The following is a 15,188-nucleotide window of genomic DNA, read 5'->3' as shown; positions in this document are numbered from 1 at the left end:
AAGCTTTATCAGAAGCCTTGATTTCCTGCCTAGGGTGTCTCAGTTCAGGTGTTTGTGGTGGGGAGGGCAGGTGTTTTTGTCTCAAGGTAGGAGGTAACAACCTGAGCTACTTAGCACCCAGCCTGGAGTGGGCCCTTAGTGACGTGTGTGGAGCTGAACTGAGCAGGAGCCGGCCCTACAGGAAACAGGTTGTGTTCAAAGGGAGTTCTTACAAAGGTATTGGTCAGCAGCATGGGGACCGCAGGGCAGCGTTGTCTGCTTGTGGACGTTGTCGTTTCTCAAAATGCTCCAGAGGTGCACCCTCTCCAGGAACTCTGGGCAGACTGGCAGCAGATGCTGTGCAGCATCGCCTCCTCCTGAGGCTTCCCTGGGCTGTGTGGAGGACCCCACCACTCTGCCCTGCCCTGTTCCTTCTCATCCGTGTCCCTGAGCCTTGGGCTCTGCCTTGCTACCTATAAGCGTGTTTCTGGCTGTACCAGGTGTGATGACCTGGAGGGCTTCCACCGCTAAAGCCTGGGTTGGTTTTCCTCCACGCTCGGAACCAGGAGAGCCAGGACCTCCCCTGGGCACAGGAAAGTTCTCGCTGCATGATGGTCTGCTTGCTTTCTCATGGCTGCCACCAGTTTGCAACTGCTTAGCCTTCCTCTCCCCGTTTCGTCCTCCCCCGATTCTCCCCACAGCTTCCCTCACGTGTTGTTTCAGTAGGACAGTCCTCCCCTGCCCTACTTTTTTCTCCTGGGGGCATATCTGGACATTGGAATGACTTCCTGTTTCCTGCTTCTTACCAAGGCCTTCCTTTCACGCCTTTGAAACACATTTAGCTGTATAAGTCAGCCCTCTTGTGTGGGGAGAAATACTCGGAAACTAAGTATCAGAGAGCACGTCTTGGGAGTCAGCAGGAGATGGCTGGGGTTGAGCCCAGGAGTGGCTGACATAGTCCTGGGGGTGGGAGCCTTGGTCTTGCTTTGGGCCTGAGTGAGGAGATGGGGGTTCCGTGGTTTGTGCATTTAACACCTCCCACATGCCAGGGAGGCCTGTGACCCACACAGGTGTAATAGGATGACAGAGGCAGCTGTGGCCCCTGCCTCAGAGGGACCCTCAGGAGGGGACTGTGAGGTGAGAAAGTGGGCCAAGCTGCCTGTGGTCTTGGTGCCTGGACGGCACTGGTTCTGTGTGAGGTGACCTGGGTGAGGCACGTGGATCCCTCATCCTCCAGGTTAGACCCATCCTTTGACCGCTTCATGGTTCTTAGTTCAGAGGACACCCTGTCTGCTTCCTGTTGGTGGAGCCTGGGGTCACGGGGTGGCTCTTACACTGAATTGGGATCTGTCATCTTGGAGAGTCTGATTGAGTTCAAAGGAAGCTGTCCAGCCCCATCCCCCCGAGCCTCTTAGCTCACTGTCCTTGGGAGCCTGGTGTGGGGAACACATGGAGGCACCCTGCACATTCATACTCTAGACAAAAGCCAGCAGCGGTAACCAAACCACACACACATACTTGGGCTGGCTTGGAAGAACATTGGCAAGATTGCCAGACAATTAGATGATTTTAAGAAACTAGAATTCCTCTTGGGTTCAAGGCTATGTTTAGAACCAGAAGTTTCCTCTCTTGTTGGACTCCAGGCCGGAACCCTAAATTATAGGGCAGACAAGGCTGTAGTAGATCTAGTCCACAAATATGTGCGGGGAATACAGTACCAGGTTTCTTTTGAGCTTTGATTTGAGAAAACAGCTGTGTCTATTTCCACTTGAGAAGCTGGCGCTGAGCAGAGCCCAAGTGAGCTCTGCTCTGTCCCCTGCTCTCCTCGCCAGGGCCAGGTTTAGCAGACAGGGAGGCAGGCGAACTGGTTGCCTGTTAACTTTCCATGAGGCAAATTGTCAAAGCCAAAGGCCTGAGGTGAAAACCAAGGAACGTCTGTGTCTGTGAATCTGCACCCTTGCTTAGCAGACTATGTGGTGAGCAGTTCAATGAAAGATTAAGTTGAAAAGATTCAACCATGGTGTGTGTGTCTGTCCATTTCTTCGTTTTGTACTCAGGGTCTATACTAGGAGGGTAACTGGTGAGACAGTCTAGATCTTGGGCCTGGGTCACCTCTGGCTCCCCTTTCTGGCCAGACCCAAGCCTTGGGCCAGTTAGTTCCTAGATACTTTTGTCTGTTACAGAGTTTTAGTTTCTGGAGCAGGCTGGGCAGGGGGCAAGGTCCGGTGTTAGAGACTAAAAGAGAAGGAGAAATTTCCATCTTAAGCAGGTGTTAATAATTGACCACCCCACCCAGCTAGAGGGGGGCATTCTGTCAAGTCAGCTCATGACATCTTCATGGTAGAACTCCAGCCCCTCCTGGCTTCTGGCCAGGTGTATGTAGACCTCATTTGCTCATGACTGTCAAACTGTGTATGGACCCCTAAGCAGCTGAGACCTGAAGTTCCATAGACTGGGCAGCTGCTGCTTGGAAAACCCTGCTTGAGACATCTGCTAACAACTGGGGAGTCACTGAAATGTGACTCTGACCTTCTGCATTTGGAAACCATCATCCCCAGACCAATGGTGGACCTCACGGGCCTGACCCGTGGTCTTTAGCCTTGGGTTTTGCCCACTGGTAATGTCCCGTGGCGAGGCAGTGATTTTCACCTTGAGTGCAGAGTGGCAATGATGGGTAGTGTCAAGTGCAGTGTCATGTGATGGGCCTGTTGGGCCAGTGTCAAAATCCTAGGGGCATTTTGGTTGTAACTGCATCTTTTTCTTTTTTAAGTCAGATTTATTAGTACACAAATAGTAACATTCACCATTTAAAAAAGTGAACCATTCTCTGAGTTTCGACAATCATGTACTCACAACCATGATCATGTTATAGAATATTTCCATCATCCCTCCAAATTTCCTTGTGCTTCTTTGTAGTCAATCCAGTCCCTCCACCTCCAGCCCCAGGCAACTACGAGTCTTTTTTCTGCATTTTTAATTGAAATCGTATAGTTATATGTTCTTTTCAGTCTGGTTTCTTTCAGCTTAATTATTTTGAGATACACCCATGTTGTTACATTTATCAATAGTTCATTTCTTTTTATTGCTGAGTACTACTCCATCAAATGGATATACAGTTTGTTTGTCTGTGAACACTTGGGTTATTTTCAAATTTGGGGCTATTACAAATAAAGCTGCTGTAAACTTTTACATACATATCTTTCTATGGACATATGCTTCCATTCTTTTTGGGTAAATATCTAGGAGTGGAATGGCTGAGACATGTAATGGGTATATGCTTAGCGTTTTATGTTATTGTCAAACTGTCTTCCAAAGTGGTTGTTCCATCTTGCATTCTCACCAGCAGTGTATGAGAGTTCAAATTCCTCCACCTCCTCCCCAGCACTTGGGATGGTCAATCTTTTTAACTCTAAAGCATTGTAATAGGTTTATAAGTGATATCTTGTGGTGATTTTAACTTGCATTTTCCTGATGACTGAGGATGTAGAACATTTTTTTTATGTTTGTTTGTTATCTTTATATGTTCTTTGGTGAAGTGTCTTCAAATCTTTTGCCTGTTCTTTAAATTAGTTGTCTTATTGAATTATGAAAGTTCTTAGGTGTTCTGGATACAAGTTCTTTACCAGATATGTGACTTGCAAATATTTTCTCCCAGTCTGTGGTTTGTGTTTTCATTTTCTTAACAGTGTCTTTCAAAGAGCAGAAGTTTTGAATTTTGATGAAGTTCATTGTATTGGCTTTTTCTTTTATGGATCATACTTTGGCTGTCATATCTAAGAAATCTACCTATCCCAAGGTCACAAAGATGTTCTCCTATGTTTTAGAAGAAAAATTCATACCAGTATTATAGTTTTAGGTTTTACATTTAGGTCTATGAATCATTTCTGAGTTACTTTTTGTATACGGTATGAGATATGTACTGAAACTCATTTTTTTGCATAAGGATTCCAATTTTTCCAGCAATTGTTGAAAATACTATTTTATTTTCTCTCTGGTAAGTGGTGTACCATTTAAAAAAATTAATTGGCCATATATCTGTGTGTATATTTCTGGACTCTATTTGTTCACTGATCTATGTGTCTGTCCTTTCACCAATGCCACACTGTCTTGATTGCTTTAGCTTTAGACTAAGTCATAAAATCAGGTAATGTGAGTCCTCTAGTTTTGTTCTTTTTTTCAAAAATGTTTTGGCTTTTCTAGTTCCTTTGCCTTTCCATATAAATTTTGGAATAAGCTTTTTGATTGCTATAGATGATTTGGGGGAGAGCTGGCATCTTAACAACTTTGAGCCTTCAGTACATGAGCATGGTATATCTCTTCATTGATATTAGTCTTTTCTCATCAGTGTATTTTAGTTTACTGCATACAGATTTTGTACATATGTTGTTTGATTTATATCTAAGCATTTTGTAGTGGGTTGAATAGTGCCCCCCCGCCGCCAAGAAATATGTCTACATCCTAACCCCCAGAATCTGTGAATGTGACCTTACTTGGTGAAAGCGTCTTTGCCAATGTGCTTAAGTTAAGGATCTTGAGATTAGATCATCTTGTATTATTAGGTTGGCCCTAAATCCAGTGACAGGCGTCCTTATAAGAGATACACTGGGAAGAGAAGGCCATGTGAAGATGGAAGCAGAGGGTGGAGTTATGCAGCCATAAGCCAAGGAATTCTGGAGCCACCAGAAGCTGGAAGAGGCAAGAAAGGATTCTTAGTGCCTCCAGAGGGAGTGAGGCCCTTTTGATATCTTAATTTCAGACTTCCAGCCTCCAGAACTCTGAGAGAATAAATTTCTGTTATTTTAAGCCACCAAATGTGACAATTTTTTTTTAGAACAGCCATAGAAAACTAATAACACATTTCATGTTTTTTGGTGCTATTGAAAACATAATGGCCAAGAATTTTTGGAAAATGATGAAAGGCATCAAACCACAGATCCAAGAAGCTCAGAGAAATGACAAGCAGGCTGAAGAAAAAACAAAAACAAAACAGAACCCTACACAAATTATATTCAAGCTTCTGAAACCAAAGATTAAGAGAAACTCTTAAAGGTAGATAAAGAAAGGAGACATTATATACAGAGGATCAAAGGTAAGAATTACAGAACTATTCTCATAAAACTGCACAGGCTGGAAGACATGGAAGTAACATTTTTAAAGTATCCAAAGAAAAAACTGTCAACCCAGAATTCTATATGCAGAAAAAAAATCTTTTAAGAATGGAGAGATAAAGACCCCCCCCCTTTTTTTTTCCAGACAAACCAAAGCTGAGAGAATTCATTACCAGTAAAGTTGTACTATAAGAAATGTCTCTTTTCTCTTTCTTCTCCTTCTGGGATTTCAGTCACACATGTATTAGATAATTTGATATTGTCCCACAGTTTACAGGTAGTCTGTTCTGTTATTTTTTCCCCCTATTATGTTTCAGTTAGAGGAATTGGTCTGTCTTCAAGGTCATTGGTTTCTTTTGCTCAGTTGAGCTGAGCCTACTGTTGGACTGGCCAAGAAGATCGTTCGGGTTTTTCCAAAACCTCTTCCCAAACGAACATTTTGGCCAACCCAGTAGTAGCCCAACAAAGTCATTCTTCATATCTGGTATTGGGTTTCTTATTTCTAGCATTTCCACTGACTCTTTCTTATAATTTCTGCCTCTCTGCTGAAATTCCCCACCAGTTCATGCATGTTGTCCACACTTTCCAGTAAAATCTTTAACATATTAATCATAATTATTTTTTCTCCATCTGATAGTGCCCACATCTAAGTCATCTGAATCTAATTCTGCTGATTGCTTTGTCTCTTGACAGCGGGGTTTTTTTTTCCTTGCCTTTTTGAGTGTCTCATAAGTTTTTATTGAATGCCAGACATCATGTTCAGAATAGCAGAGACTGGGGTAAATAGTCAGTCTTATCAGGAATTGATACCTTGTACTTAGGGTGAGGTTCAGGTGTTGGAGGATTTTTCTCAGTGTTCCTGCTCCACCCCCAGCTTTCAGCCTGCCCTGGGGTCCTGCCCCTCAGAGGATGTCTGTGTCATGGTCTTGTCCCTCCCCCAGCAGTAGACTGCTGTTGCTTGTTACCTGGTGCTTGCTAGCTTTGTTGGAGGAATTCTCTGCTGGCCTGGGCCAGTTTCAGTCTTAGGCCCTGTGTCCCTGGGTCTCAGAAGTAGGGCATTCTCACCTAGAAACAAATGACAATGGAGACACGACGACCCAAAACCTATGGGATGCAGCAAAAGCAGTTCTAAGAGGGAAGTTTATAGCAATACAATCCTACCTTAAGAAACAGGAAACATCTCAAATAAACAACCTAACCTTGCACCTAAAGCAATTAGAGAAAGAAGAACAAAAAAACCCCAAAGTTAGCAGAAGGAAAGAAATCATAAAGATCAGATCAGAAATAAATGAAAAAGAAATGAAGGAAACAATAGCAAAGATCAATAAAACTAAAAGCTGGTTCTTTGAGAAGATAAACAAAATTGATAAACCATTAGCCAGACTCATCAAGAAAAAAAGGGAGAAGACTCAAATCAATAGAATTAGAAATGAAAAAGGAGAAGTAACAACTGACACTGCAGAAATACAAAAGATCATGAGAGATTACTACAAGCAACTCTATGCCAATAAAATGGACAACCTGGAAGAAATGGACAAATTCTTAGAAATGCACAAACTACCAAGACTGAATCAGGAAGAAATAGAAAATATGAACAGAAGAATCACAAACACTGAAATTGAAACTGTGATTAAAAATCTTCCAACAAACAAAAGCCCAGGACCAGATGGCTTCACAGGCGAATTCTATCAAACATTTAGAGAAGAGCTAACACCTATCCTTCTCAAACTCTTCCAAAATATAGCAGAGGGAGGAACACTCCCAAACTCATTCTACGAGGCCACCATCACCTTGATACCAAAACCAGACAAGGATGTCACAAAGAAAGAAAACTACAGGCCAATATCACTGATGAACATAGATGCAAAAATCCTCAACAAAATACTAGCAAACAGAATCCAACAGCACATTAAAAGGATCATACACCATGATCAAGTGGGGTTTATTCCAGGAATGCAAGGATTCTTCAATATACGCAAATCTATCAATGTGATTAACCATATTAACAAATTGAAGGAGAAAAACCATATGATCATCTCAATAGATGCAGAGAAAGCTTTTGACAAAATTCAACACCCATTTATGATAAAAACCCTGCAGAAAGTAGGTGTAGAGGGAACTTTCCTCAATATAATAAAGGCCGTATATGACAAGCCCACAGCCAACATCATCCTCAATGGCGAAAAACTGAAAGCATTTCCACTAAGGTCAGGAACAAGACAAGGTTGCCCACTCTCACCACTCTTATTCAACATAGTTTTGGAAGTTTTAGCCACAGCAATCAGAGAAGAAAAGGAAATAAAAGGAATCCAAATCGGAAAAGAAGAAGTAAAGCTGTCACTGTTTGCAGATGACATGATACTATACATAGAGAATCCTAAAGATGCTACCAGAAAACTACTAGAGCTAATCAATGAATTTGGTAAAGTAGCAGGATACAAAATTAATGCACAGAAATCTCTGGCATTCCTATATACTAACGATGAAAAATCTGAAAGTGAAATCAAGAAAACACTCCCATTTACCATTGCAACAAAAAGAATAAAATATCTAGGAATAAACCTACCTAAGGAGACAAAAGACCTGTATGCAGAAAATTATAAGACACTGATGAAAGAAATTAAAGATGATACAAACAGATGGAGAGATATACCATGTTCTTGGATTGGAAGAATCAACATTGTGAAAATGACTCTACTCCCCAAAGCAATCTATAGATTCAATGCAATCCCTATCAAACTACCACTGGCATTTTTCACAGAACTAGAACAAAAAATTTCACAATTTGTATGGAAACACAAAAGACCCCGAATAGCCAAAGCAATCTTGAGAACAAAAAATGGAGCTGGAGGAATCAGGCTGCCTGACTTCAGACTATACTACAAAGCTACAGTAATCAAGACAGTATGGTACTGGCACAAAAACAGAAAGATAGATCAATGGAATAGGATAGAAAGCCCAGAGATAAACCCATGCACATATGGTCACCTTATCTTTGATAAAGGTGGCAGGAATGTACAGTGGAGAAAGGACAGCCTCTTCAATAAGTGGTGCTGGGAAAACTGGACAGGTACATGTAAAAGTATGAGATTAGATCACTCCCTAACACCATACACAAATATAAGCTCAAAATGGATTAAAGACCTAAATGTAAGGCCAGAAACTATCAAACTCTTAGAGGAAAACATAGGCAGAACACTCTATGACATATATCACAGCAAGGTCCTTTTTGACCCACTTCCTAGAGAAATGGAAATAAAAACAAAAATAAACAATTGGGACCTAATGAAATTTCAAATCTTTTGCACAGCAAAGGAAACCATAAACAAGACCAAAAGACAACCCTCAGAATGGGAGAAACTATTTGCAAATGAAGCAACTGACAAAGGATTAATCTCCAAAATTTATAAGCAGCTCATGCAGCTCAATAACAAAAAAAACAACCCAATCCAAAAATGGGCAGAAGACCTAAATAGACATTTCTCCAAAGGAGATATACAGACTGCCAACAAACACATGAAGGAATGCTCAGCATCATTAATCATTAGAGAAATGCAAATCAAAACTACAGTGAGATATCATCTCACACCAATCAGAATGGCCATCATCAAAAAATCTAGAAAAAATAACTGCTGGAGAGGGTGTGGAGAAAAGGGAACAGTCTTGCACTGCTGGTGGGAATGTGAATTGGTACAGCCACTATGGAGAACAGTATGGAGGTTCCTTAAAAAACTACAAATAGAACTACCATATGACCCAACAGTCCCACTACTGGGCATATACCCTGAGAAAACCATAATTCAAAAAGAGTCATGTACCAAAATGTTCATTGCAGCTCTGTTTACAATAGCCCGGAGATAGAAACAACCTAAGTGTCCATCAGATGAATGGATAAAGAAGATGTGGCACATATATACAATAGAATATTACTCAGCCATAAAAGGAAATGAAATTGAGCTATTTGTAATGAGGTGGATAGACCTAGAGTCTGTCATACAGAGTGAAGTAAGTCAGAAAGAGAAAGACAAATACCGTACGCTAACACATATATATGGAATTTAAGAAAAACAAATGTCATGAAGAACCTAGGGGTAAGACAGGAATAAAGACACAGACCTACTAGAGAATGGACTTGAGGATATGGGGAGCGGGAAGGGTAAGCTGTGACAAAGTGAGAGAGAGGCATGGACATATATACACTACCAAACGTAAGGTAGATAGCTAGTGGGAAGCAGCCGCATAGCACAGGGAGATCGGTGCTTTGTGACTGCCTGGAGGGGTGGGAGGGAGGGAGACACAAGGGGGAAGAGATATGGGAACATATGTATATGTATAACTGATTCACTTTGTTATGAAGCAGAAACTAACACACCATTGTAAAGCAATTATACCCCAATAAAGATGTTAAAAAAAAAAAAAAGAAGAAGTAGGGCATTCTCAGTAGTCCTGCCCCTCCCTCAGCCTTTGAATACCTCGATGATCTCCACTCAGGATGGTTTCCTGCCTCTCCCACAAGGAAAGAGGGGCTTTCATCTCTTTTTGCTCTTCCCCCAGTAGCTTAAGGATTTTGTTCCGTAGGCAAGAAGGGTCTTGGCAGGGCTTCGTGCCTTTTCCGTGTCTACTCCCCTCTTCCAGGCCTGCACCCTCAAGGATGTTTTTTTCCCCCCACCTGGTCTTTCTCATGAATGCCCAGCGGAGGTCTGTGGAGAAGACCCTGCGAGCAGGTACAAACTCCCCTTGTATCTGTGGCTCCCAGGGGTTCTTCATTCTCACCCTGGCCACTCTCAGCCTCTGCAACTTGTTAACATGCATAACTCAGTTCTTCTCACCCACTTATGTGGCACTCAGCGTCCCTTCTTCCCAGGCTTTGCCAGAAGTGAGCCGATGCTCACTTCCTGTTTTCCTTGGAAGAGTCTGCCTTTCCTTAGATTTCAGGCTAGTTGTTTGCTCTGTGATCTCAGCTCTCTGATTTAAGAAAAGTTAAGATCCTTTTAGATTGTTGCTCTTTTTCTTGTTAGGATAGGATTTATACTTCCCCCAACTTTCTCTACCTTAGGCAGAAGCTTCTTATCCACACCTGCATCTTGATGATGAAAAGGTGAGACCATAGGCAGTCCAGAGACCAGTCAAGAAGTTATCCCAGATGGATTGATTTCTTGTCACAAGGAAGACCTGCAAGCTCTGCTCTTTTGTGTTTTTTTTGTTGTTTTTTTAAATTTTTTTTTAAAGATTTATTTATTCATTTTATATTTTATTATTGCTGCATTGGGTCTTTGTTGCTGCACACGGGCTTTCTCTAGTTGAGGCTAGCGGGGGCTACTCTTCATTGCAGTGTGTGGGCTTCACATCGCGGTGGCTTCTCTTGTTGCAGAGCACGGGCTCTAGGCACGTGGGCTTCCGTAGTTGTGGCACGCAGGCTTCAGGAGTTGTGGCTCGTGGGCTTAGTTGCTCGGTGGCATGTGGGATCTTCCCAGACCAGGGCTTGAACCCGTGTCCCCTGCATTGGCAGGCGGATTCTTAACAACTGCGCCACCAGGGAAGTCCTGCTGTTTTGTTTTTTAATGAAAATATATGGGTTGGTTACCCATGTGTTTGAGTGGCTGAAAGCAACCACAGATATTTACGCAGTTCCTACTGTGCGCAGTGCCGAGCTCATGGTGGCGTATGACAGGCTCCAGCAACAGAAACTGAGGCATGTAGATTAAACTACTGTGAGAGCCCGGGATCCCACACCAGGGTGGGGACACCTACAGACCCCAAATGAGATCGCCACGAAGTTAAATAGATTCATCTATTCTGAGTTTGATCAATTTTTTTTCTTTTGATGTTAAGATGTTTATATTTGGTACAAGTGAAAGTTGTCCACTTGGTGTGACTTTCTAGGTATGTGTGTTTGGGTTAATGTTGTTGTAATCTTACTTGTGAGAGAACTAACGAGGACCACCAGGCAGGGCCCCTAGTACTCTTGGATGTGGAACAGACAAAGCACTGATAGGATTTCTCCCCTTAAACACTGCTCCTGTTATCCCGTCACAGCCCTCGCAGTGTGTCTCTTCCTGCTCTTGCCCATCATCTTCTTATCTCTTGCTTTATCGCTTATCTGCTGAGCTCTTGGGGAAATGCTACATCTGCAGAGTGCTGGAGTGCAGGTGAGTGCCTGCGATGCTGTGCGGGGCGGGACTGCTGGCCCTTTGCCTTGGGGAGGTGTCATTTCACAGGAGTGTCACCATGATGGGCTTGGTTCTTTGAGGCATCGAGTGTGTGTGGAGGGCCTGCTCTGTGTTCAGCTCTGTGCCAGGCAGGCATTCCAGGGCAGGTGGGGTGGGGGAATGACGCAAAGAGTGTTAGAGCCAGGAGCCAGGAGCCTCCACAAGGATGGAAGAGAGGAGCTGGGGGTGTGGAAGCAAATCCGCAGGCCATGTCACCTGTCAGAGGCTGCTTCCTGTCAGGAAATGCCTGTACTTTGGGTTCAGATCCCAGCCGTCATTTCCTGTATTAGACCAAGTGATTTAACCTCCCTGAGCCTGCTTCCCCATCTGAAAATTAAGGTTAGTAGTGCCTGCTGTGAGGGGTCATTGTAGGGAGTAAATGAAGTGACGTATAAAATGCTGGCACATGGGTGGCAAGTAAACCACAGCGATAGCCATCTTTACGTGTGGTGTGTCAAGTGCTGTAATGTCTTCTGGTAAGAGCGGACAAGGTTGCAGAGAAGGGCTGTGTCCTGGTGAAGGTAAGAGCAGGAGCGAATGCTGTGGCTGGAGGAATAGCCCAGGGCAGGCAGAACCCTGGACTTGTGAGCAAGGCTGGAGGCTGGGTACCTTCTGACAGTCACTTGCTGTCTGAGCCTCAGGTTCCTGCAGCCCCCTCTTCCAGAGCCCACCTCCCTGGCTTGGGCATGTGGCTGCGGTCCTCAGTACTCTTGGAGCTGGCTGGGCTTGGGCTCAGAAGGAGGGTTCCTGTTGGTAAAGTCAGCGGCGCTCACCCCCCCACCCCTGCTTCTAGAGACTCGGCTCGGCACTGTCCATTTCTGGGCCGCTCTGCAGAAACACTCAGAATTTCCATCCCCTCCTTCCCAGGCAGCAGGCAGCGCCCGTCTGGCTGTCAGGACAGAGGGCTGCCAGGTTCCCACCCTCCCTCTGGTGCCCTTTCCTGAGGGAGCCAGGGGGACTCGGTGTCCAGAGGCAGAGCGTGCGGGTCTGGAAGGGGGTCCTTTGGAAGCAGTAGGCACTGGCTTCTCAAGAAAGGCCTGTGGGTGATTTGCAGATAAGCACCTCTCACAGCCCAGCCCTTGGAAGGGCAGGCCCAGTCATCACCCCCATTTTATAGAAGATGAGGAAGTGGAGGCCCAGAGGGATTAAACCTCTTGCCCAGGGCCGCCTAGCTGGTCAGTGGTAGAGCTCAGATATCGACCACGGCCTGTCCGAGTCACTGCTCTTCCCCGCTGCACTCTGCTTTGTCTCCCGACAGCACTGCCTGGGTCTGGGGGCCGCTGCGGTGAGGTGAAGGCCAGGCTTCTGGAACATTTCCTTTTGGGGTGGACTTTGAGAGCTGAAGTGTGTCAATTCCTGGAGGACTGGAAGAGTCTAGCCTTGGTGGGCCGAGGTCTTACAAAATGCCCACAGTGCTGCAAGCAGACAGGCCGATGGTGGGCATGTGGACATGGCCCTGCTCCTGCTTTCAAGAATCCTCCTCAGGCTTGTGTCTCACCTTCAATTTCTCTTTAACCACCAGGGCCTGCATTTTTCCAAGTTCAAATCGACATGCACTTGAGAGTTTGTTATCTATGAGATTAGAACACTTTCCTAATAAAGGAAAATGTGCAGGTAGGGTCCACGTGCTAAACTGCCCTTCTATGATGGTTGGGAATCCTCTTCCGGGCTGATTCTTCTCAAGGACTCTGAGGCCTGCCCAGGTGAACATGTCCAGGGCAGAGCATCTTCCTGGGGCTAGGCCACTGGATTTATCCAAAAGATGGGCCAACTCAGAGGAGATGCAAGCCGGCTGCCAGTGGCAGGTGTGAGGCATCCTAGGTGAGCCCCAGTCATAGCCAGTATTCTCCAGTGGCTGTGGCATTGAGGGGTGGAGGAGTGCTGGGTGGAGTACCCTGGCACTGTGGTGTATGGGGAGTTGACAAGCTTTGAGCCTAGTGATGCCCTGGGTTTAGAGGGGAGAGGAGCGATGAGTGCAAGCAGAAGACAGGAATAGGGGACACAGGCACATGGGCAGGTGGCAGGCCCTGTGGGTGGTGTGGCATTGATTCATCCCACTCATGTGTCCTGGCCCTGGAGACGCAGTGGTTGGAGGAACAGGGCAGGGACGGGGCAGGCCCAGGTGCGGAGCACAGAGGAGCTTCTGATTGGGCATGGGGGGTTGCAAGGTGAGTGGAGAACAGGATGCTCGGAGCAGGGGGAAGGAAGGGTAGATGAGGGGCCCTGGGAGCTGGGCACGGGAGCACTGAGGTGGGAGCGGAGCTGCGGAAGGAGGCAGGCAGGAGCAGGGTGCCCCGTCCAGGGTTTTGAATTTTCTCCCAGTGCCGATAGAGAGCCCTGGATGACTGGCAAAGCCAGGGAATGATGTGGTAACATTTGGAATGTCCATCAGTGAGGCTGTGGTTGAAAACACTGAGCCCCAAGTGTGGCTGCATTTATGGGTTACTGGGGTTTGGGGGCTGGCCGAGAGTGTTGGCCTCACTGAGCATGTCATTCCCACAGGGGGCGAGTCCACAGAGGAACTGTAGGTTCCTGAGCATCTGCCCACCGTGTCCTTGGGAGGCTCCCGGCATTCTACCCCGCTGAACACGTGCACGATGCTTCTGGGGTCAGGAGAAGCCTTTGTCTATGTGCAGAGCAGTGCCTGACATTTGGGGGACACGCATTGGACTGGAATGAGCCCCCTTAGGAAATCACTTGCCCTCAGTGGTGGTGGAGGAGGAGGAGGATGGCTTCTGCATTTGGGAACTGAGGATCTTAGGCAGAAACACCAAGTCCCTCATGTTCCTGGAGTCTTGTCTGAAGCAGCCCGCGGCACCTGTCCTGTGGATTCTGACTCCCGCCAGCCATCAGGCCAGGATGTTCATGTAGAATCTGTTTTCCCAGGGGATCTGGCCAGGGCAGGGTTGGAACCTCCCGCTGGTTCTGGGCCATCCCCATTCCCGGGGTGAGGAATTGACCTTGAGCTAACCAGGAGGAAGGGTGACTTCAGAGCCAGGCTGGGCTTCAGGGGTCCCGCACTCTGACAGGCCTAGTGGACGGCATGCCGTGTGAAGAGCTGGCAGCCCCCGGCCTCTCTGAGGGCCTCCAAGAGCCCACCTGCACATCCCTCCCAGGCCCCTGCAGCCCGGACTGCCAGGTGCTTTGATTCCACTCCTCACTCATGGCCCCTGCTCAGAAAGGGGGGTTGGAAGGGAGCGCGCAAGCCTGGATGTGGGAGTCCCGCCACACCGCCGTTGCTCACCAACATTTGGAACTCGTCTTCTCGAGTTTGCTGGTGGTTTTCCACTTGATCCTTCAAGGAGATCTTCCTCTCGGTGTTTCCTCAAGCACTGACTCAAGACTAAGGGGTTCTCTTTCCTTTCATTGTCTTTAGCCAGAAGTGGATTCCCCCGTCCCACCAGGCAGGGGCAGGAGTCAGGAGTCGATGCAGAGCCAGCCCCAAGAGCCCGTCAGCATTCCTCAGACACTGACCAGCACGCTGGAGCACATTGTAGGCCAGCTGGACGTCCTCACCCAGGTAGGCCGTGACGTGAATTCACCCCATCGTCTGCACTTGGCCTGGCATTTGGGCCATTTGAAGTTGGCCAGCGAGTGCTGGTTTGTTTGTTTGATTTAATCTGTCAAAACTTTTAGTATTTCGTCTTTTTTTTTTTTTCCTCTCTCTCTCCTTAACCACATCACTGTCATCACACCCAACAAGGTTAACGATAATTCCTCAATACCATCCAGTATTCTCGGGTCACTTTTAACGGGTTCAGGACGCACAGAGGGAGAAAGAACTAGGTAAGGACCGAGGGGATGCAGGCGGCACATTAAAGAGACATCGCTCCATCGCTCCCGGCTGTGGCCGTGGATCGGGTGCCCAGCTCCCTGGGCCTCCCCATTCCTG

At 46.2% G+C, this 15,188-nt stretch overlaps 1 protein-coding gene across 1 annotated transcript in view; it reads left to right on the top strand.

The window, feature by feature from the left end:
• Window positions 1-15,188, top strand: part of POC1A (POC1 centriolar protein A) — a 78,280-nt gene that overhangs the window by 42,829 nt on the left and 20,263 nt on the right. Inside the window, exon 10 of the mRNA XM_007451845.1 lies at window positions 14,673-14,816. Within this exon, the coding sequence (XP_007451907.1) occupies window positions 14,673-14,816 (144 nt within the window). The remainder of the gene's footprint in view (window positions 1-14,672; window positions 14,817-15,188) is intronic.

This window comes from Lipotes vexillifer, unplaced genomic scaffold, assembly GCF_000442215.2.
Source record: "Lipotes vexillifer unplaced genomic scaffold, Lipotes_vexillifer_v1.1 scaffold500, whole genome shotgun sequence".
In the NCBI taxonomy this organism is placed as follows: domain Eukaryota; kingdom Metazoa; phylum Chordata; class Mammalia; order Artiodactyla; family Lipotidae; genus Lipotes; species Lipotes vexillifer.
The sequence above is the reverse complement of the archived record's forward strand: the minus strand, read 5'-3'. Positions and strand labels throughout refer to the sequence as shown.